This window comes from Synchiropus splendidus, chromosome 3 (genome assembly GCF_027744825.2).
Source record: "Synchiropus splendidus isolate RoL2022-P1 chromosome 3, RoL_Sspl_1.0, whole genome shotgun sequence".
Classification (NCBI taxonomy): domain Eukaryota; kingdom Metazoa; phylum Chordata; class Actinopteri; order Syngnathiformes; family Callionymidae; genus Synchiropus; species Synchiropus splendidus.
In genome coordinates this window covers 7,367,872-7,389,376 of record NC_071336.1, presented here as the reverse complement: position 1 = coordinate 7,389,376, position 21,505 = coordinate 7,367,872, and the positions used below count along the sequence as shown (strand labels likewise).

Here is a 21,505-nt window from a genome sequence, read left to right as displayed (position 1 = left end):
CAGTGATTGTCAGGACTCCTACAATATGACTGATGTTTGTGAAAGGATAGAAAAGACCCAGTTCTTGAATAATGAAAACAGAATTGTCAAAAAATACAGCAATAAATAAATTGTGGCTTATTACTGCCAGTGAAAGCAAACAGCCTTGTTATGTTATGTAACTTTAGATTCAAAACCAGAACTTACAAGAGCATCAATAGCAATATTTTTATTTCATTTTCCTTTCCCACTGCAAAACCCAGACATGGCTGTCTAGACGGGCCTGGAGTGAAGGGAGCTATTGGAGAGCCAGGTGTTCTATCCATTAGTGATTATTAGATTAGCTGCTTGTTTGAATAACTTTTCAACACAAAGGTCTGATGTTTACCCAGCATCGATTCCACTGCCCACCTATTACAGCTTGATTGGCCACTCGCCGTTGTCAGAATGTACAATTACTTGAAATCCATAGCTAATATTGTTCATGCTAAAAATGCCCATTTTAAAGTTCAATAACAGAGGAGCAGCAGCAGAGCGTTTTCAACGGGGTTGTTTGAGGATACACAGCAAAAAACTGTTTGCCTGGATTTCTAAGAATGTGTTGAAGTATTTGGTGCCAAACACCATGGAAGCATGTATGTGTAACTTGTTTGTACAGTTAATTTAAGCCTCTGTGACATGCTTGCAAAGAGAAGCACGTTCTCCAGTAGCTGCGGGGTGAGAGTCAGTGCACTGGCGCAGAGCTCATTGCATGAAGGCAAAAAGTCACACCTAAAACCTACATTTGAAATCTTTGGGAAATCAGTCTCTGGAGCAGTTCTAGACGATGTCGTAACAATGACCCAGGAGCTGCCAAAATTAGAGAGTCTCAGAGGAAGCATCTCCATTTGGACTGGAATGGCAAGTGTGACCTTAATCTCCTCGCTCCTCACCTCATACTAATTGAATCAGCTCTGCCCAGGATAATTTCCAAGGCGTGTGTGTGAGGGAGATAGTTGAAGCGAATGTGTGTGAGCATATGTCAGAACAAAGTTAGGATGAAATACGTTTCCACAAGTTTCCCCCTCAACAATCCAAATCAATCCAACAACATTTGACCTGTTGACTAACCGTAGACCAGATCACAAGATCACTGCAGTCACAAGTTCAATGGTGTCAGTTTATAAAACTTGAGAAACGCATAGCTGAAACATTGACGAACACGAACAATCTGGTTTCTTGTTGATCTAGACAGATGGAACGATTTTGAAGAGAGGGTTTATAAAGAGGGGAAATCGATCAATGGGAACGGTTCAAAAAGCTTTCTGTTTGTGAAAGTATGGCAAATCGACAAAATGTGACTGAAAGTTCCAGCACGGTATTAAACACTCCATTGGTCACCGTCTCTAACAGGCTCTTGACTTTGGTAAAGGATTTGAGAATCTGTGAGGTATGCGGAACAGTACAGCGGAAGACTGCTTTACAAAGCTCGCCTTGTTAAGCAAGCGATGAGTGGAAGAAATCAGTACACATCATGATCGTAATTCACAATACTCCATTCAGTGTATTAACTCAAGGGCACCGCAGACACAAGATGAGGGAGATTTTGGATCTTAAAACACCTTATATGTGGTCGGCAAAAAAGACAATCTCAGCGCAAATACAGTGCTTCTAAATTTAACAACTCACACCCTTCAAACCAGCAATATTCCTGCACAGCAGCTGTAAAAACATGAAATGCGCACGCTGGATTTTAATCCAATGCCTCTTTTTCGTTGAATAAAAACAATGTTTAAGCAACTCTCAAGGTGAAACCATGCATTGGTTAAAGGCTTGAGTGAAACTTGGCATCGCAGAGGCCAGATGGACCAAACTGTAGAAGAGTCTTGGACTCTTTGGATTGATTTTAATTTCTGCTCCACAGCCACAGCTCACGATAAGAGATTAAAACATTACTTAGGGAAGCCTGTGCCTAATAATTAGTCGTTGGAATATTGAGATAAACAGGATGTCATTAGGAAGGGTTAAGCAATCCGGGGACAGATGTTGTGCAGGAGGGATCACGCTGTGACAGTTGTTGCAATTGCACCACGGCTGGAGAAACGAATGCTTCCTTCCCGAGTAACAAAAGCAAGACACTATCTCAAGCAAATTCAGCATGGATTCTCAAAGGCCCAGCGTGTAAAAGGCTGTTATGTACTTTATCCTCTTGTGTCAATAATCTCGCTGGGAAATCATCAGGTATCACCAAAATGTCTGCCGAGCGTCGCTGCTGCGTTGCTGCCTCGCAGCTTGAAGGCTGATGATAGGATTGTGGATATCCGCCTGAGCTCGGGTTGGCGTCGTACCACATAAAACACTCCACAGATGGGCAGTGGCTGCATGAGGATCAACAGCTAACAATGTGACACCGAAAGCACCGATTTTGGAGGGAAACAAAAGCAAACACACCTACGACCGGTTTTGTGGATTCTGAGCCTTAAATAACCTTGTCTGCTAAGCTACAGGAGCAGCAGAGGGGGAGGTAAGCAGTGTGAGAAGGAAAACAGAGGGTCAGATGAAAAACCGATGGAAAACTGAAAGGTTAAATGCCAACAAAAAAAAAACTGGATTCTAGGGTTCGGTGATGAAAATGAGGAAAAGGGAAAAAAAAGAATCATAGCAGCGACATGGCTGCCATTTTTCATTCACACGCCTCTGCGTTCACGCATGATTCCAGAGGTACTCTAGCCCGGAGGAAGCCTTCCAGCAAACAGCATTTGCCAATTTTTCAAAACTGTCACTTCCTTCTTTTGGCGCATCAGCCTTCGCTGTACGTAGGGCCTCCTTCCAGCCTTGTTGCTATTGTTGTTGTCATTGTCTTGATGCAAACCGGTAAGGAAGTGTCATCCATTCGCTCCACGTAATGTATCACTCCCTGATCAACAATACAGTCTGAAGGACAGTGAGTGAGCTTTGGCACATATATTTGACAGCGTGTGAGAAATCCCATCACGTCTGCGGATATATACCATATAGGCTGCCGTAAATAGGCAGCGGCTACTTTTACTCTTTACACACAATGTCACTACACTTCAGCTAAGGCAGCATAAGGAGGCTCGGTGTATTGTTATGCATGCGCTCACTCCAGCCTTTTTTTCCACTTACTGTAGTGTAATGAAAGACAAAAACAAAAAAAAACATTGGTATGCTGAACACTATAGGGATAGGAAAACACACACACACACGCACGCGTCCAGACGCACATTGGTAGGAACACACCATTAACTGCCCACAGTGTTCATTTTGAGCTCTGACACAAAGCCTCCAGAGGGGCTGCAACTAGTAATCAAAAAGCAGCCACAGAAGGTTCCAAATGTTCCCACAGCTCGCAGGTCTAGGGGTACTGCCGGAATGCTACTCTGTTTTTCAAGAGTGCCAGTCTGAGTCTTTGCAAAGAAATCTAAAAATCTCCCATCCACAAGATTTTCTTTCTCTTTAAAGGAAATAGAAAGCAAACCATACACAAGTCTATTAGTATTGCCACGTTCCACTGAGTGCTCAACCATCATTACAAGGTCAAAGTTAGCAAACACATTTTTGATTGACACATGCACACGATTCTTTGTCTCATGTTTTTCTAGTCATACAAGTTTTTAATTTGAATCTGATACACCTCATGTGCTCGTGTCACTTCCAAGTCGGCATGCTGCAGCCCTTTACACGCAACTTCTGACTTGAGTGGGCGTGTCCCCGACCCCTGTTTAAAGCTGACCACGCTACCAAAGTCAATTATACAATGAGCTTAATGTTGTGCAGCTAGTTATTTTCATCATCCTCGAAACATAAGATCCTCCATAACATTTATTCTGGCCATGTCACATGCAGCAGTAGACTAGCATTGCCATAGTAACAATGGGTGGTTCACCAGGAGCCATGCACAGTATGGTTCAGACAGTAAAGCAAGGACTCTTGCCGTTGCGCCGCCTCGTTCTCACAAAATCACGCTGGCGTTTTAAACACAAATTACAAGGTCTCCGATTGTCATGTCATGTTCCCAATCCACTAAAGAGACGCGGCTGCCTTGGCAAACTAAAGTGTATTCACACAGACTCAAAAGCTGACACACACAAAGACAGCCTGACGTAAATCTTTCAAATGTGCACAGCAAGGAAAGTGAGGCAAGACGCCTTTGCACGTTAAGCACATTTGCATCGACATCAAACGATCGTCCGCAATTAGCTTCACGGGGGGAATGTAATCTGCGCCGCTCAAACATTTGCGGCGGCACCAGCAGAATTCTGATGATGATTAAACAGAAAGTTACTGTCTAGCCTTTAAGGCCAGCTGGGGATCTCCACAGCACACTTGTAAAAGTCACCCGTGCGGGTACTTACTTGCTTGTCAAAGGCACGATGAGCTCTATTAACGCTTTCCCTTCGCAACGTTCCTTTTTTAAAATGTATTTTTAGCTCACTTCTGTCTTATTTAATAACCACTTTTTTTGACACTTTCATATATGATATCCAATTTCTTTTCTTCTTTTTTTATAGAAACATTGTTTGATACTGTTATGTAAAATATATAAAATTTGAACATCATTGAAAGCATTGAATTATTATATTACATGGCTGCTATCATGCATCTTGTTTTTTTTATTTTTATATATATATTTTTTTGTTTTTTTTACCCCAAATGCATTGAGATACTGTCCATCTTCTTTAACTCTGAGAGTTAAAGAACTCTGTTGATAATTCCTGTTCTTCATTTTAATCGTGTCACCTGGTATTTTTTGCCCCCATCCCAACCACCAACGACGCGCTATATAAAATGCTGCAGAAGTGTTTCTAACAATGGAATGATAAATGTGTATTTATTTCAAAGGTGTTTGAAATAAATGTACCACTTGATCTTGACACATGGAAATGACAGGCTGCGAAATGTTTGTTTTTCTTGATGTTGAATGAGTGTGAATGCATAAAGCTCAGAAGATGCCTCAGAAGATCAGTCACAATGACAAACAATCCAAAAAAGAAAAAAAAAAGTGGTCAATATTGGTGCGAGGAAAAAAAGCAAAAAAGACGGAGATGAAGGTCGGGCAGAGACAGACGTTCAACAACAGAAGATGAGCATCTGTATGCGACCTGAAGAGAGCTAAATGCCACGACTTCTGGGTGAAATAGTTTCATCTTGTTGATGTAAATTTCAAAGAGTTTCCTGTTTTATAAAATGTGCTCTATACTTACAATCTATCTATATTAGTTTTGTGACTATATTTACAACCGTTGACGACAGCTAAAAGGCGGAAAGATTAAAAAAAAATAAAAAAGTGATGTGAAGCCATAACAACTCATCATCATAGAAACCTTGATAGAGATGAATCTCAGCGCATATTATTAACTGAAGGCACTGCTAAAACATGAAAAACCTGCCAGTGTGTAAGCAGCATTGTTTACCATTATTCTAATCATTTCTCAACCCGAGGACATGTCAATTTGATTGATATCCGTGCCTTACCCTCAATCCCAGACGTCATCAAGCTGGAAGCGAATGGCAACAACTGTAACAACACTCTCCATTCCACTCGCCTCCGTGGGCCTGCTGCCCCTCAAGGCACCTCTGACGTCAGACTGAGATTTAGGGCTGACTACTGCTTCCCAAAGGTTGCAGCAGACCAAATCTGGATGTACAAAGGATGTCAATATATGGTCTGCTAAGCTTTGATAACATCACCGAAAGATAAATACATGGATAGACAAATGTTATCTATCAAAAAAGAAGATAAAAAATATATATTTTTAAATCACAGTACTACAATATTTTGCTTGCATGTTCTATGTGGTTGTTGCTAAAACGCTGGTTGCCAAGAACAACAGAGAGAAAATATATGAAAGGCAGGACTCCATCTCCTGTGATACTGTCAGTGAAACCGAAACCCGATAATAAACAGGCTATAGGGCAAGGTGCTTCAAATCAATACCTGAAACCATATTAAATGTCTGGAGCTCCTCAACCCACAGTAGAATTTGTCTGACTTAAGTCAGAATAACAGTCATGCCCACTTTATATTGCAGTCTTCAAAACTCCCAGCAGCCCGCATGGAAAGTACACAGTATGTATTAGACTATATAGCCTTTAATAAACACGCCGCCCTTATAAAGCGGTATATTCATCTCAGAAAGCACATATTTGTCTTTAAATAAATAAGTTCCACCGAAGCACAGGGCATAATGAAGGTATAGGTTTAATATTAAGAATGGATATATGTAACTGAGAGTTGCACAATGCAAAAGGAAATGTCGAAACTTTGGAAACTTTGGACTTCATATCAGTTAGTTAGTAATATATATATATATATATATATATATATATATATATATATATATATATATATATATATATATATATATATATATATATATATATATATATATATATATATATATATATATAATATTTAAATATCTTTGGGAGGGTGTTATGTTGGTAAAAATGAACATCAAAGGTTTGGGCTCAAAATTCCTTACAAGATAAAATAAATCCAAATAGGTCAATTGGACATTTTGAACCCGCTCATTGGCATTGTGTTTGAGTAATGGCCAAAACAATGATGGAAGCATCAATTGCTCTTTGTCCAATAATCAATAGAACAAGCAGGTCAGCTTAACAGGTTTCAAGCATTGACAAATGGCCTCTTCAACTTAATAGGCAGCTGACTACTTAACCATTCGGTCAAGACTTTTTTTTTTTTTTTTAGGGAAATAAAAGTAGAAAAAGGCTTGGCGTAAATGTATATGTGTTGGTTCTAGCGTTGCAGCATGTTCTCTCAGCAATGCTCAAAACTACAACCAGATCTGCCTCCAGTTTGAAATGTCTTGAGACATGCATGTTTGAACACAGTTGAATTTACAATGGAGGCAGGAACACGGAAGCCATCAACTAATTTTTGAACAATGGCAGCTCGTCTTCATTTTTAATGGGAAAGAGAGCTGCTCTGAACGAAAATAGCTGGATTGGAAAAAGAAACGATGGTTTGAGGCAGCGCGACAAACCACTCTGCTGATGCGTTGCTGAACTCGGAACCAATTTGTACTGAAACTGGGCGGCATTTCTATCCATCTCGTGCTGCTGTTAGTGCCAAGCTAAAGGAAATAAAAGGAGAAAAAGGCTAACTGAACCTTCCTATTTCCTTGATTTGATAGCAGCTACCCTGCACTGTCCGCTCATAACTCTGGCTGCCCTGTGACCTTCATTCTTCAGCGGGCAGGCCAACTCTTCCAGCCTCAGACAAGATTTATCTGGCCTTGCTAATAGCCTGCCAGGTAAAGCCTCATTGGTACGGGGGCTTCTGCTACCTCTGCAGCAGCTTCGGTGATGAATATTTTAGTTATTTTTTTTCCTGGCAAAGGTGCACAATTTATTACAGCTGTGTCTAAATTGAATATGGTTCTGTGGGGTTGAGGCAGCAGTAAATACACAAGTCGGTAGGGCGTTTGAGCTCCTGGTGTCTTGCTCAAGGGGGGAATGCAAAAGCGGTGTCAAATCCTGGGACGATTCAAGCGTGTCATGGGTTTAGAACAGACGATGGTTAAGGATTTCTCAAGACTTTGGGCTGCATCTGTCTCATGTGTGCTGTGATGTACATGACCAGAAAAAAAAAAATGCATTCCTTGGGTAAACACACCAACAAGTGCGCACAGGATATTGAAACCCTCTCAGGCATGTCGCAGTACCCCGTGCGCTAGATGATGGAGAGGCTGAACTGTGGAGACCCCCGTCTGCTGTCCTCGCCAGCCTCTTACAGGAAGCTCCAACAAATTCATACAGCACCACTATCACACCCTTAGACATCAACACATTGCGCTACACGGCGAGTGCACCCGCTGAGCACACATGCACAAAGTTTCACACACAGGTCCCCCAAGGCTTTGATGGATGGGCGGCGAGCAGTCTACCTCCTGTTTCATACACATATAATCTCATTTGGGGGCCACATGGTGGGAGCCGCTCCAAACAGGCCTAATAAAAGCAGTCAAGCTGTCCTATATAGATCCTCCTCAAATCGGATCCATCAAACCTGTTTGCAAAGCTCATGTGTTCATAATAAAGAGCGACATGGTCGGTAGATAAAAGCAGAAGACCAAGAGTCTGCAAGCAATACTTGTCCTGGACATTCCTTAATGTGTCAGGGAATCTCAGCAGACCTTAAATATTGTTGCTCACTACAAAAAAGAAGAGTTTAAATCAGTAGAAAACATGCTAGTTAGGCAGTAGTAAAACGCTTTGCTTGGTGATTGAATACTGGTCAGCAATGAGACCCATTGTTGTCTCATATTTGTATATTATTTTCTACCTGGTATTTGTAATTCACTTTGATTTCAGCTACGGTGCAATAGTTTTTGCACTGTACATGAATTCAGACTTACAAATTTCAGCAGCAAAATGTTTTACATTCAAGCGTAGAATTCCACAACAAGATGTGGGTCAGGAGATAAAGTAATGTCTTGAAGCCAATTCGTGTTTTTACACCTGCCAATGAATGTTACCAGAAAAAAAGTGCTGAAAATGAAGCTACATTTTGATGAGGAGCACAGACTCCAATTCAAATGATGCAATAACCGCATTCAGCAGGGGGCCACATTTTTAAACACAGTCCAAGTCACCGGCCAAACAACATTAATGTGACGTGAACAGTCTACAACTGGCACTGGTGTAAACAGAGTGCAATATCAATCTCTTCTTTTTATTGTTTGAGGCTATTTTAGCATCTCTCTGGTTAGTTTCAAAATACATAAATTGTACTGACTCTATAACTACACCAGAAACAAGGGCACTGCCGGAACACTCAAATCTCTGTAGATCATGACACTGACACGCACTGGAACTTTAAATTAGTCGTGAATTTTATTTTCAGCAAATTGAATATATTTAAAGCACCTGTGGGCCCCACAAAACAGCTTTGTCCATACACATCAGCACCTTGACTTGGTTGTAGTTAGTAACGTTGTTGCAGATACATATTAAAATGACTATGTAGCAACCGTGCTCAGTTCCCTTATGCCGCAGGAGTGGACAGTATTCCGCATTGAAACGCTCTCTCTAGCATCTGATCCACACCTCTACAGCAATGCATTTTGCCGAAGCAGCAAAAAAAAAACAATTACTGTAAATTATAGACCACCGTCGGTGACATTTATAGTCTCTTATGCTCATTTTCACGAAGGCCGAGTGTGACAACCTTTCTGATAAGAGATGGAGCTTCAATTGCTGCCTACTGACAAGGGGCCAGGGACCCCACTGTCAGTTCCCTTGACACCCTAGACCCATGTGAGCACAGCTGACAAGAAGTGATTCATCTGAGCCATCAGCGTTCGTCCTCCTGAGTGAGAAAGACACGAGGAGAGACAGGGATGGGAGGAAGACTCAGGTCCAAATGGAGAAAGGCCCAAGTTTGATCTGCCTCAGTTTGGATTGTTGAATGATCTTCTGTCAGCTCGATGAAGGTGAAGACTGCACAAATCTCAGCAACTGGTGGTAAACAGCAACAACTCTATAGCCAGATCCGGCTCGTCAACACAAGTCTAATCTCCTCGGTTGTGTAACAGTGTAGCTTAAGTGATGTACTCATTTAGCGAGCGCAAGCTTCTGGAGTCAATACACCAAGATGGCTGTGGAGGAAACAACAGGAAGAGGACAGCACATCGTGGACCCGTTGAGCCTCGCAAAAGTCAATACACTGTATAAACCTGGGTTTACAGTGACCACAAAATCAAGTCTGCGTGTGGCCAGTTTGTCGCGAGTTATGGGACGGAAGGAATCTGCAAATATGAATGGGCCTTCTCCCATATAATGTGATCACTTCAGAGGATAAAACTGAATTCCATTTCTGATTACTTCAAATTGATAGAAGCGGCAAGAAAGACGTGGCATCCTCAGTGCTGCCACTTACAATCAGCAGCATGAAGAGCAATCACGCCGGCATGTGTCTTACGTCTCTTACTGTGTTGCTCCTCCCTCTGCTTCCCTTATCCTTCAATATCTTCCACCAAAACACAAGGGGAGAACGAAGAAGCCGATCCAGTCACCAAAGTATTTACATCCATGTGCAGAAAGTGGCACTTACATGGAATGAAGAGAACAGGGGCCGCTGAGAAAAGGATCGTCAGCAGATTTGAGGTATTCCATGTCTTGAAGAATCGTTATTTTTGTTGAGTTTTATTGCACAACCAGCGATAAAAATATCCCCCAGACTTTTTCTCTCACTCTCCCTCAGCATATCAAGTAAGTATAATCCTTAGATTAGTAATTGCCTGAGAGAAAACGCATTTAAATGGGCAAACTAAACACCAGAAAATGTGCTGCCCACTGCAATTTCAGGGGTGCTGTCCTTACCTCTTTTGATTTCCTTCTCAGGACACACATGATCCTCTGGTTTGTGTTTGGCTACTTTTGGATCCATAATCATTGACTATGACAATTTTTCACTAAGTCATGAACCACACAAAGATAACTGTATCTTAAAACAAACATGACTACCGCACATCTCAAATCTTACTTCTATTTTGGGCGTTTCATCATAGTGCATATAAAACTTCCCAGCCACACAGTAAATAATGGATTCCTGTGTTGGAGAAGTAAAATAAAAAGAGGAGAAAAACAATTGGACTGAAGAGGTCATATCTAATTTAGCCAAACAAAAAAAAAATTGCATCGATTTATCTGCTGCTATTTATTTGAAATCTCAATTTCAATTTGTGTACTAATTCAAAAGAGATCAACAAACCCTCCCAGAAGAATCCAAAAAAGTATCTTTCACTCAAGCACATGGGCACAAACTAAAGCACAAAAGCCGGTTTCTCTAGACGTTAGGTGTGACCTGCATTATGGATTTGGACAAGGCCAGTAGTTTCAACACTCATGTGGAACCTCTTATCAAGTCATTACCTGATTGGGCTCCATGAGTGACTGAGTGCCTCGGTGCTTTCACAGATAAAATCATCTGACAGCTAAAGAGGGGGGTTCCAGACGCCTGCTCGCTCCAGGGCGTGTTGAATGCCAAACAGGGGTCCAGAATAAGCGGTTTATGTTCAAATTTGAATTAATGGTCGAAGATGGAACAGTGGAAAGATCGATACCGGTGTAAAGAGGGGTACACGCATATGGATTTTCACAATGTTCAACCATTTATTTATTTATATTTTTGTTTCACATGATAAAATGTCAGCCATTGACTGTTGATGCTTATTGTTTGTTGAGCTTATTGTTTCATTAAGAAGAAAATGCAGCGGTCCAAGATGTCTCCCTCACGTATTTTATCTGCCACTAAAACTTGCACGGACCTTGTGTTGTGGTACATTAAGCTCAGCAGCAGCTTTTCATAGTTGCTCAGGGTGCAACCAATTCATTTGCTTTAACCGACAAAACGCACGATTTCCATATTGGTTTCCTGACCTGAAGGGAGCATGAAGGAGAACAAGTGAGTCCACCCAAGTGCCAGCACCAGTCAGGAGGTTCAGATTTGCATGGTAATATCATTTGTCCTGTCCTGCACTTGTGAAAGGGAGGGGAGTTATTTGACTCAGGCAAATCAGATGCAACACTTCGACCATTATGGAGTGAGTGCAGCGGAGAGGAAGCTCTAAAGTAACAGCTGCAGAAGTATCAGTGGTTAAAGGCAGTGTCCAGTTAAGCCTGCTGCAACAGCCCTCAGGCATGATGATACACTTGTATAAACGTGTGGACTCTGCTTTTGCCTCGAGGGGACACACTATGAGAGCGCTGAACACAAGCTGTTGTCTCTCACTAATGATTAAAAGTGATCCACCTAGTGACAAGTAGCACTTTGAAGTGAAAAGATGAAACAAAGCCGGATGGCATTGGCTAATACAGCGGCTAAGTGATTTCTTTCTCCACTGCATTTCTGTTGGCCGGCATTGTGTTTTGGCAGAGTGCAGCTGAAATAACTGCCAAAAGCAATGCATTTAAGAGTTCCTTTACGGATGCATGCTGCTCTTCAGTCAGAAAATGTACCGACTAGGCAGAGTCGTGCAAGAACAGATGGATCGGATGATGTTGTGCCCACATACAGCGAAGAAACGGTAGAAATAAGGAAAACAATCAATAGAGGAAGTGTCAGGTCTGTCATCCCTCCAGCTCCGACCTCAGCAGCTGCCCGGCTTCTCCCATGCAGTTGTCTGAGCTTAATGAATGTTTAAATATCTGTTAGCAAAAAGAAGGACATGTCTTGCTGATAAACCCCCTGTCGCTGCTTAGTTACCTGCATGAGCAGGTTTTCTTTGAGATAAGTGTGAAAAGACCTATGATACCTTTCAGATCAGAGTGAACGGTCAGTGCTATTCTTCCCCCTTTCTTCTCATTCTCTCCACCCAAACCCATGTTCCCTGTGCAACAGTCAGGACCATTCTGTCTACCATTGACAGGGCACTCTTTATTTTGTTCAATACGACCTTCTCCTACTTCCAGTATACAGTGAGAAAAAAACACACATCTAAGGAAGGCTTGGGCAGACGCATCAGAGGCTGAGCACATGTGTTCAACACCTTTGAAACAACTTCTTATCTAAACTGTCCATGATATGAAACACGCTGGCTGACATCTGCTATCCAGGCTGCCATGGAAGGAAAAGCATCACAGACCATGATTTAAACCTGTAGTAATCATAGTAAATCACTCTCAAAACATTTGCACATCTTTGTTATTTCACAGAGAGCACTTTCATATGCACGCCTTCAATTCTTAGAGCAAACCTATGCCCAGCATGTTTTTTGTATGATAAACATTATGTACTCATGTTCAGCTCCTGGTTGGTGGGGTTGGAAATGTATCACAGTTTGTCATGAACCATTGCTTGAGAATGGCATGCATTATTCTGCACTATTGGATTAGGAGACATGGTTGATCGTGCCTTCTCATCCTATATGATGTGCAACTTAAGGACCACAGTTTTGTTTGGGTGCTTAAGAATTTGCTCAAAACAGATGCAGCAGTATATGTAAAACTCGTAGTGCCAATCAATTCTTGAATAAAATCAACATTTGCCATTCAATTTATTATTTAACTCAGGTATAGTGTGGCCCACAATGTTCCACGATGAGCACAGGAAATGGTTATTTATTTATTAGAGGCAGTACTACAGTGGACGCACAGTATTGAATACAAATATTCAGCCCGAACTGGTCAGTGGAGATATCTCTTTACTGACCAGTGTAGTATTTTTATGACTAGCACAGCCCATAAAAGCAATAAATAAATAAGTAAATAATTATATAAGTGGAGCACGACGACACACAATACAAGCCTCTGCTGCAGCAGCAAATAGAGTGCCCTTTTAATTATGCAGGAGACATCCGAAAGCAACATCACTCCTCACACTCTGGGAAGCAAGTCGGTGTACGTATGCCGTATTAGAAACATGAGATGTAGCGGGCCAAGAGAAGGATGGCGGGCAACAGAGTCCAGGGCGTTAAGAAATGAAAAGGGAGATTAAAAAAGAAACGAGTGCAAAGAGGGGGGGAAAAAAATAGGTGATGCCAAGTGTGCCGCTGCTGCAATGGCATTATTTCTTGAAACTGCCTTCAAAAAAAAAGGAAAAAGAGGCACAACGTGCTGGAACGCAAAAATGTGGTTCAGCAAAGGAGGGTAGGACTGGAATATGGGTAGCTGTGGTGATACAATATGAAAGCAATAACAGAAAAGATATGTTGATGAAGGGGGAGGAAGCAAAAGCAGACAGAAAAGCAGGTTTATGAGAGAAAAAAAGAGAAGGTGCTGACACCAAGGAAAAAAAAAGATCAATAATTAATTACACTGCCAAAGAGAGCGCATAAAACAATAGGATTCTTTTCTTCCAGATGCAAATGAGCTCTTTTGGAGATTGCCTTTGAAACCCAAAAATACTTGGAAAATGTTGATAAATAAAATTGAGGAAAAAAGACTCGGTGGTAAACAGAGGAATATAATGAAACAGGAAAACGATTCTCGGGTTTCATGCATGAGGTAGAAAAAGATGGAAACTGGCCACAGTATGGGTGGTAGTAAACGGAAATGCCTCATTTCATTACCAGGTTAATGAATTGAAACACCCTGAAGTAGGGAGGAATGTGACTATGCCCTCATGGCCAGATGTTTCTAATAAAACAGCACCAATAAAAGCTTAGAAAGCCATGTTTGTACTGGATGCAAAACACGTTTAGCTCAGCTTTTGTTTTTATTCTCGTCCTCTCGGCAGAAAATAAGCTAGCCTTGTCTGAAAACGAAGGGCGGGGGGGGGGGTGAGCCCCTGCCACCCTCCCTCCTGTGATAGAATAACTGCAAACCGAACCCAAATGTGAACCGTCTGCAACACCCTCACACATATTTGCCAAGGTTATTAGTTCTGACAACACTGCTGCTCTGTGGCGCTTGAAATGATGACACTTGAGAAAGTTGAACTAGCGGAAGGGGGGGGATGGAACCCGAACACACTGACAGGTGGAGGGAAATAAAAAAGAAATGTTGAAAGAGTTTGGAAAAGGTGCGAACAGGACCCCTCTCTGAGTTAATCTACACCTTTCCTTTTGCCTTCAGATTAAAAAAAGTGAATGGCACTCCAAACCAAAACAGATCAATATTGCTAACTTGACACACATTAACACCATAAAGGCAGCACGACTACTGAGACTGGCCCTGTCACAGCACATTATGGTAGACAAAGCGCTAAGGGGAGGTAACAGAGGACATTTGTATGTTGTGAAGAGAAACAACAGTAGCAGAGAATGGACTTCTTACCTGTTTGTTGTACTTGTTGATTGTCTGACTGCTATATTCAGAGCAGTGGTCAGATCCAAGGGAAATGTTATCTCCGGTGCCAACAAAGGTGTTGGCAGGGGGCAAGTCCTGAACAGCCTGGTGCTTTTTACCCGCTGTCGGTGACTGTGGGTGAAGCTGAACTGTTGGAAGAGGCGAACTGGACTTGTAGTGCCGTGCCAGGTCTGGACTTCCCGGGCCACCGTTGACCGAGCGGTAGCGGCCCATGCCTGGGCTGTCGGACAGTTTCTCGTTGACGCCATCATAGCGCTGTCCGTTCGGTTTGGAGGCCTCTACGGTGACGATGCTGCTGTAAAGTGGCTGTTTGGATTTCTGTTTCTTTTTGTCTTTCTTGGGTTTTTTGGATTTGTCGTGTTGTTGGGGTGTGAAGAAGTCTTCATGGTCCTTCTTGCCAGCTTCATACCCGTTCTTGTTTTTGGCCCGGCAATATCTGGCCATAACGACAACAAGGATGATGAGAATGACTGTCATGACGCCTGACACGACTCCAATTACGATGCTGAGTCTTTGTTTACTGAGGTCGTAATTTGGGTCCCCGGCAATATTGGTGTTGAGAGATGTGCTCAGGCTCTTTGCCACCTGGGCTTGCACAACGGTGGAGTTGGAAAGAGTCTCATTCACATATACATGGACCAAAGTGGTTGTGCTCTGAGAAGGTTGGCCGCTGTCGTTCACTTGGATCACAAGTCTGTGGAGACCAATGTGCTTCTGCTCCAGCTTCCCCACGAGGGAAATGACACCAGTGACCCCATCAATCTCAAAAAGTTTAAAGGGGTTTCCACCAACGATGCTGTAGTTCAGCTCGGCGTTGAATGCGGTGTCGGAATCGGTGGCGATCACGGTCCTGACAACAGTTCTGATGTTACTTGAGGGCGGGAGGAGGGTGTAGGAGCTGTTAATGGGGAAGGTGACAGTCGGTGCGTTGTCGTTTTCGTCCACGATAAAGAGCGAAACGGTGGCTGTGGCAGATCTGGGAGGGTCTCCTCCGTCAACAGCTTTGACCCGGAATGTGTAAGTAGTTTTGTGTTCCCTGTCGAAGGACAGAGTGGAAAATATGGTCCCGGTGTCGTTTTCAATGGAGAAGATCTCCTCCTCCTCCTCAATGAACAGGCCCATATCTGCGTTTTGGCCTTTGTCTGCGTCGATGACAGTAACCATGCCAACAGGACTATTTGGTTCCAGGTTTTCTCTGACATAGAAAGTAAACACATCCTGCATGAACTTTGGTTCGTTGTCATTTTTGTCTGCCACAAGGACGACCACGGTCGCAGAGCCCTGAAGTGTGTTTAGTCCTTTATCTTTGGCTATCACTTTAAATTCGTAGCGCTCCGTTTGCTCTCTATCCAGGATGGTGTTTACTCGGATGTCTCCACTGTCTGCATCGATAGAGAAAATCCCATTTACTGATGGGTCGAGGGAATAGGCTATTTCAGCGTTCTTCCCACTATCTGCATCAATTGCTAGCACGGTTGTCACCCGCTCACCTGGGGCATTGTTTTCAGGAAATGACACCTCCTCTACATTCTTGCTGAAGATAGGCGGGTTGTCATTTGTATCGCCCACTTTCACAATAAGAGAATTATTACTTGCCAGACTCGGGCTCCCTGAGTCCACAGCCACAATGACCACGTTGTATTCCTGCACGGCCTCATAGTCGAGTGGCGCGGATGTGTGCAGGAAATACTTCTTTTTATTCTGCTCTCCTTCCATCTCACTGGCTGGTTTCAGTTGGAAAGGCACATCGCCGACCACGGTGCAGGTCACTATGCCATTCTCACCCTGGTCACGGTCTGACACCTGAACCAGGGCAATGGGTGTGTCCACCACCACATCCTCAGCCACGTTGGCGATGCCATCTTTGAGGAATATGCGTCCGATTTTCCGTATTTCTATGGCAGGGACATTGTCGTTTTCATCTTTTATATTCAGCACCACAGTGGCCTTGTCCATTTTGGGGGGCTGGCCACGGTCACGGGCCATTACTGTAAACCTCAGTTGGCTCACTTCTTCACGGTCGATGCGGTGCAAAACACTCAGCCAGCCTGTGCTCTCATCCAGCCTCAGCAGCCTCCTAACCGACTCTGTGGCAGCCCCGAACACATACTCGATCTGACCGTTGACCCCCACGTCCGCATCAGCCGCTTTCAGCTGCAGTATGGGGGCACCGGGGGAGCTATTCTCCGGCAGATCGGCTTCATACACACTCTTCTCAAACCGTGGGCTGTTGTCATTCACATCGGTGATCATCACTCTCAGGATGGCTTGGGAGGAGCGAGGGGGATCACCTCCATCTCTCACGCGGAGAGTGAGCTCATAGGAGTCTCTCTGTTCCCTATCAAGGGCCCCTTTAATGATGAGCTGGGGCTGCTTCTCTCCATCAGTGGTGTCAGCAACTTGCAGTTCAAAGACACTGCTCCGACTGGCGCCCTCCTCAAACCTCCTCTTACCAGAGTACGAATCCCCTGACAGGCGTCTTGAGTTATCACCGGTGTCCTGAATGAGCTCATATCTCTCTATTCCATTTCGGCCAAAATCTCTGTCAGTGGCCGTAGGCAGCAGATAAAGGGTTCCAATGGGTCTGTTCTCCTCCACAGACAGCGTCAGGACAGGGGAAGGGAATGACGGAGTGTTATCGTTGATATCTAATATGATGACTTTCCCCTCGAAGAGATCCACCCAGCTCTGGGCCGGTCCGATCACTGACACTTCAAAATCTATAAAACACTCATTCTCATCAAATATCATTTGGCACTGTTGGAGCTTTTCACGGTCAATCCTCCGCTCGTTGGTGGTGAGCTCACCTGTGATGTTGTCAATTTTGAAAAAGTCAGAGCCAGACTCCAGCGTGAATGTCACCTCCCCGGACCCGGCTACTATTCCCAGGTCGGCCGCTACGTTCCCTACTCTGACATCCGGCGGTCCCTCCTCAGCCAGGCGGTAGCGAAGCACTTGCTTGGCAGCCGGCTGATGCATCAGATGTAGGATGAGCATGCAATAGTACAGGTAGTCCACCGTGCCAGTAGTCCTCATTGTCCCTTTTTTTTTTTAAGTGAAAAACAATCTCTTGAACGTGAGAAAGAGGGGTGAAAAAAAGGAGCGTGCGAGTAAAAATTCGATTGGGGATCTTTTACATCGCTTCTGCAGCAGTTCAAGAGCAGCAATTGTTCAGTCTTTTCACGTATCTATGTCTTTGCGCACTCAATACATACGTGTGTTTTATCTGACTAAACTAAAAAAAGGATGAATCCGGTGCGCTCGCAACACCATGCGCGTCAAGCTTCGGACGCAACATCATAAAGTAAAATAGTCCACATCGCACTATTTTACTCACAGTTCGGGGCAACAATCTCCAGCCTAGAAATATTCCTCTCGCTTAGCGTTAGGTCCAGGAATGTCCGAGGATGTTTAAGTTCCAAACTCATCAGCGGAGAGGAAAACGAGATCTGTCCACTCTGCGACTTGACTTTTGCGGCGAAACCCGGACCGTCAAGTGTCAAATGTTGCAGTCACAGACCGGAAAACAAGTGTAAATCCGCCGTATTTCTTGTCTCGAGTGACTTGGATTCCTCAGTGTATCCACTACATTCAGCGTGTTCCTTCACCTGCAGACGCGGCGCATGTGTTGGCAGCCCCGATCTGCAGCACTGAGAGAGGGATTCACAAATGATATTGCGGTCCCCCCTCCTTCCTTCCTCCCTCTGCCTCTCTCTCTCCCTCTCTCCTCGTTCTTCTCTCCACCTCCCTCTCTGTTTCTTCTACCCCCCAGCGGTGCGCGTAAACAGGGCAGGACTTGTTCTCGGTCGCTCGGTCGTCCTACTGTATTTACCCAAAATGAAATGTTAAAAGAGGCGACCCCGGTGAAACTCCCTGACAGTCGGGTTATAATGCGTTTGTCCGTCGTTAAAATGTATGCTTCGAACCTGTCCGGTTCCTGGTGTACCTGGATTTTAAACGAGATAATGTAGGACTTGATTGGAAACATTATAAGGAGGGATGGTTTGGCGCGACTGGAATGAAAGCGGCGCGCAACTTTACGCACCTCTCAGATGGAGATTTTTTTCAGTACGTTTAACACCAGGAGACGGACACAGTTTCTTCGCAGAATGAAGCGTTACAGACACTTCAGCTGGCGACGGGAGCAGGGTGATCGTGAGCGCGCTTCTGTGGTCTCTCTGTGGTTACTAATGTGAACGTGTGTGGTCGCCTTCTTCCGCACCAGTGCCCTGTCCGCTCAGAAATCTGAGACGAGCTGATGGATTCAATTGACGGGGATTATTTTTTAGCGATCACTAAGACACTATACAGCAAGGATCAGGCGCGGACTTCATCGCCCATTATCGATGATCTTAACGACTGCGCCGAGTGAGAGAACAGTCTAATAATAAGCAGACGCATTAGTTTCACGTCCTCCAACTTCCAGTAGAATAGATCCCCTTCTCTTATTGAACCGAGACACTGCGGCGCAGCGACTCTCAGAGAGATGAGAGCCCGCAGCGGACGGGCGTAATGAGCGGCTGTGCGATGGGGTGATGGGACAGAGTTAGATGGAGGGATGGAACGAGAGAGCCTGTGTATCGAGGAGGGGGGAAGACGCCGCAGCTTCCTCAGACAGCTGTCTGAGCGCCAGCAGCGGCCGCATCCTTACCCGCTTGCGCCCTCTATCGTCGGTTTCAAACAGAAAAAGTCGGAGCAGAGCAGCCTAAACTGCAATTTCAGACCAAAAGTAGTATCTTGAATAAAAAAATTGAAGAAGAAAAAAAGAGAATTAAAGGAGGAGCTCCTGTCATGCGCATGAAGGACTTAAGACATTGTTATTTGTATTCATCAGAACCAACCGAACAGTAATTCATGTTTGGAATGTTGACCTGAGGAAAGACAAACATCAGGTTGGCACCAGAGAGAAACAGGATGAAACAAAATATTCAAGCTTTGCGTTCAGACTGTTGTGACAGTTCAAATGAAATGGCAGACATTAAAAAAAAGGCCACAAACTGTTGCACATTGTTTGTTGCTGCTAGCGTCTAGCAGGGTCTCCCAAAGGGCATCTGTGCATTAAACTTCATTACCCACCCTTCAACCCCAGCTGTCATTTTTTCCACTTTTGGAAGTGCTTTGAAAACAATCTAAAAACTGTTGAATTCATAAAACATTGCAATTAATGCGTTGAACATGACACATATACACAAATACAAAATATGTCCCATTCTGATGCAAGACAGTAAACACCATCCATTGTGCCTATGAGTAGCACCAAAGAGGGATGAGAAATGCAAAAAAAAAAAAAAAAGAAAAAGAAAAAGAAAAACATACAAAGCAAAGTGTAACACACAAAATATAAAACCATTCTAGAGCTGATCTGGCTTTTTTTTTTCAAACAGAACCTGTACGTCACAATCAGAAAATTGCATTCATTATGATTAAATATTTGCCTTGCTATGAGCTTTTGTTTATTCATAGTGTTGTAAATCCAGCAAATGCGTGTTTTCATGCATTCTTTGCACTATACACAAACACACGCATGGGCACACGTTTGTCTTCTAATCTCAGTGAGGACGGTCATTGAAATACATTGGCAGAGTGCTTTCCCCAGCCTTTAAACCCTTACATGATCTAAACCTAAACAGAAAACAACTGGTTGAACTTAACCTTTACTCTTAACTAATATAAAAACCAATTATAACATCGAGCTATTTTGTAGTTTTAACCCTAAAATGAGGCTTGACAAAGTGAAAAATGTCCTCACTCTGTTCATAAAAAACTCATACAGGTTCCCACAAAGATAGTAGTACAAGAACTCACGCACACAAATCAATATGCTGCAGTTTATTAAAATGCATTTTTCTTTGGTCTAACTGAACTGGATAGTAGTGGGAAATACATAATGAGACTGATTAAAAAATACGCATTGGCCTGCTGTGTGTACCGAGACTTGCCAAGAGGGTGGTGACAGGTAAAGGCTGACATGCAGTGTCAACAAAGGAGCTACATTCAGTACATTCAGTCAGGGCTCCTTTCTTATTCTTGAAGTATTCAGAGGCCGCCAGTGAGCACATAACACTCAGGCATGGACCACAGCTTTTAACACATGATATTTAGTAGTTATGATTGTTTTCAAGTATAAGCGAGAGGCCAAAAATAACTATCATCATGCGTGCCAGTGATCCTTTCAGTTCAAAATGTTATTCTTACCTTTGTTAAACACATGTCACTGCAGTAGGACTGGTTAGATGAGATACCAGGAAGAAGTCATCTTAAGGTTACGTTGGAAACTGTAATTGTTTCTACTGCCTCTATATTGTTGTCAGCACAATCAGAAGCAAACAAGAAAAGCGGAAACATTCATTATATTAACAGGTGCTGTCATTCACCTGTCACCATTGTGCTGCCAAAATGCACTTTAAATGTCAAATAAAAATTAACATGCAAGGCCAGTTTCATTTTGTGCTTGTCTTCCCTCATGTATTTTCATTCGTGCGTGTGAGCTGGTCCTGATCTAATTCAATAGTGGAATGTATATACAGTGCATTGAGAAAATGATGAACCTCTGACTTGATATCCACTGCTTTTGGCTTCAGCAACTGTTGTCCCTGAAGTACTTAAGGACCTCAATCATTTACTTTACTACTTATTAATGTATTTGTTTTTGGGATTTCAAAAAATTGGAGCGTCCGCTTCTGTTTTCTTTCCTCTCCATCTCAGTGAGCTTGACACACAGCTGGAAGTGAATCCTCAATCTCCTTCC

The 21,505-nt window shown here is 43.3% G+C and overlaps 1 protein-coding gene across 5 annotated transcripts in view; it reads right to left on the bottom strand.

The window, feature by feature from the left end:
- pcdh7b (protocadherin 7b) overlaps positions 1-18,448 on the bottom strand; it is a 99,514-nt gene extending 81,066 nt beyond the window's left edge. For 3 of the 5 annotated variants that reach the window (XM_053861027.1, XM_053861025.1, XM_053861026.1), the window contains exon 1: positions 14,725-18,446. In XM_053861027.1, coding sequence (XP_053717002.1) covers positions 14,725-17,793 — 3,069 coding nt within the window. In that variant the 5' untranslated portion in view covers positions 17,794-18,446. Of the gene's footprint in view, positions 1-14,724 lie in introns of all 5 variants that reach the window. The other 2 variants (XM_053861024.1, XM_053861023.1) reach the window with 2 other exon arrangements.
- Positions 18,449-21,505: the final 3,057 nt, after the last annotated feature.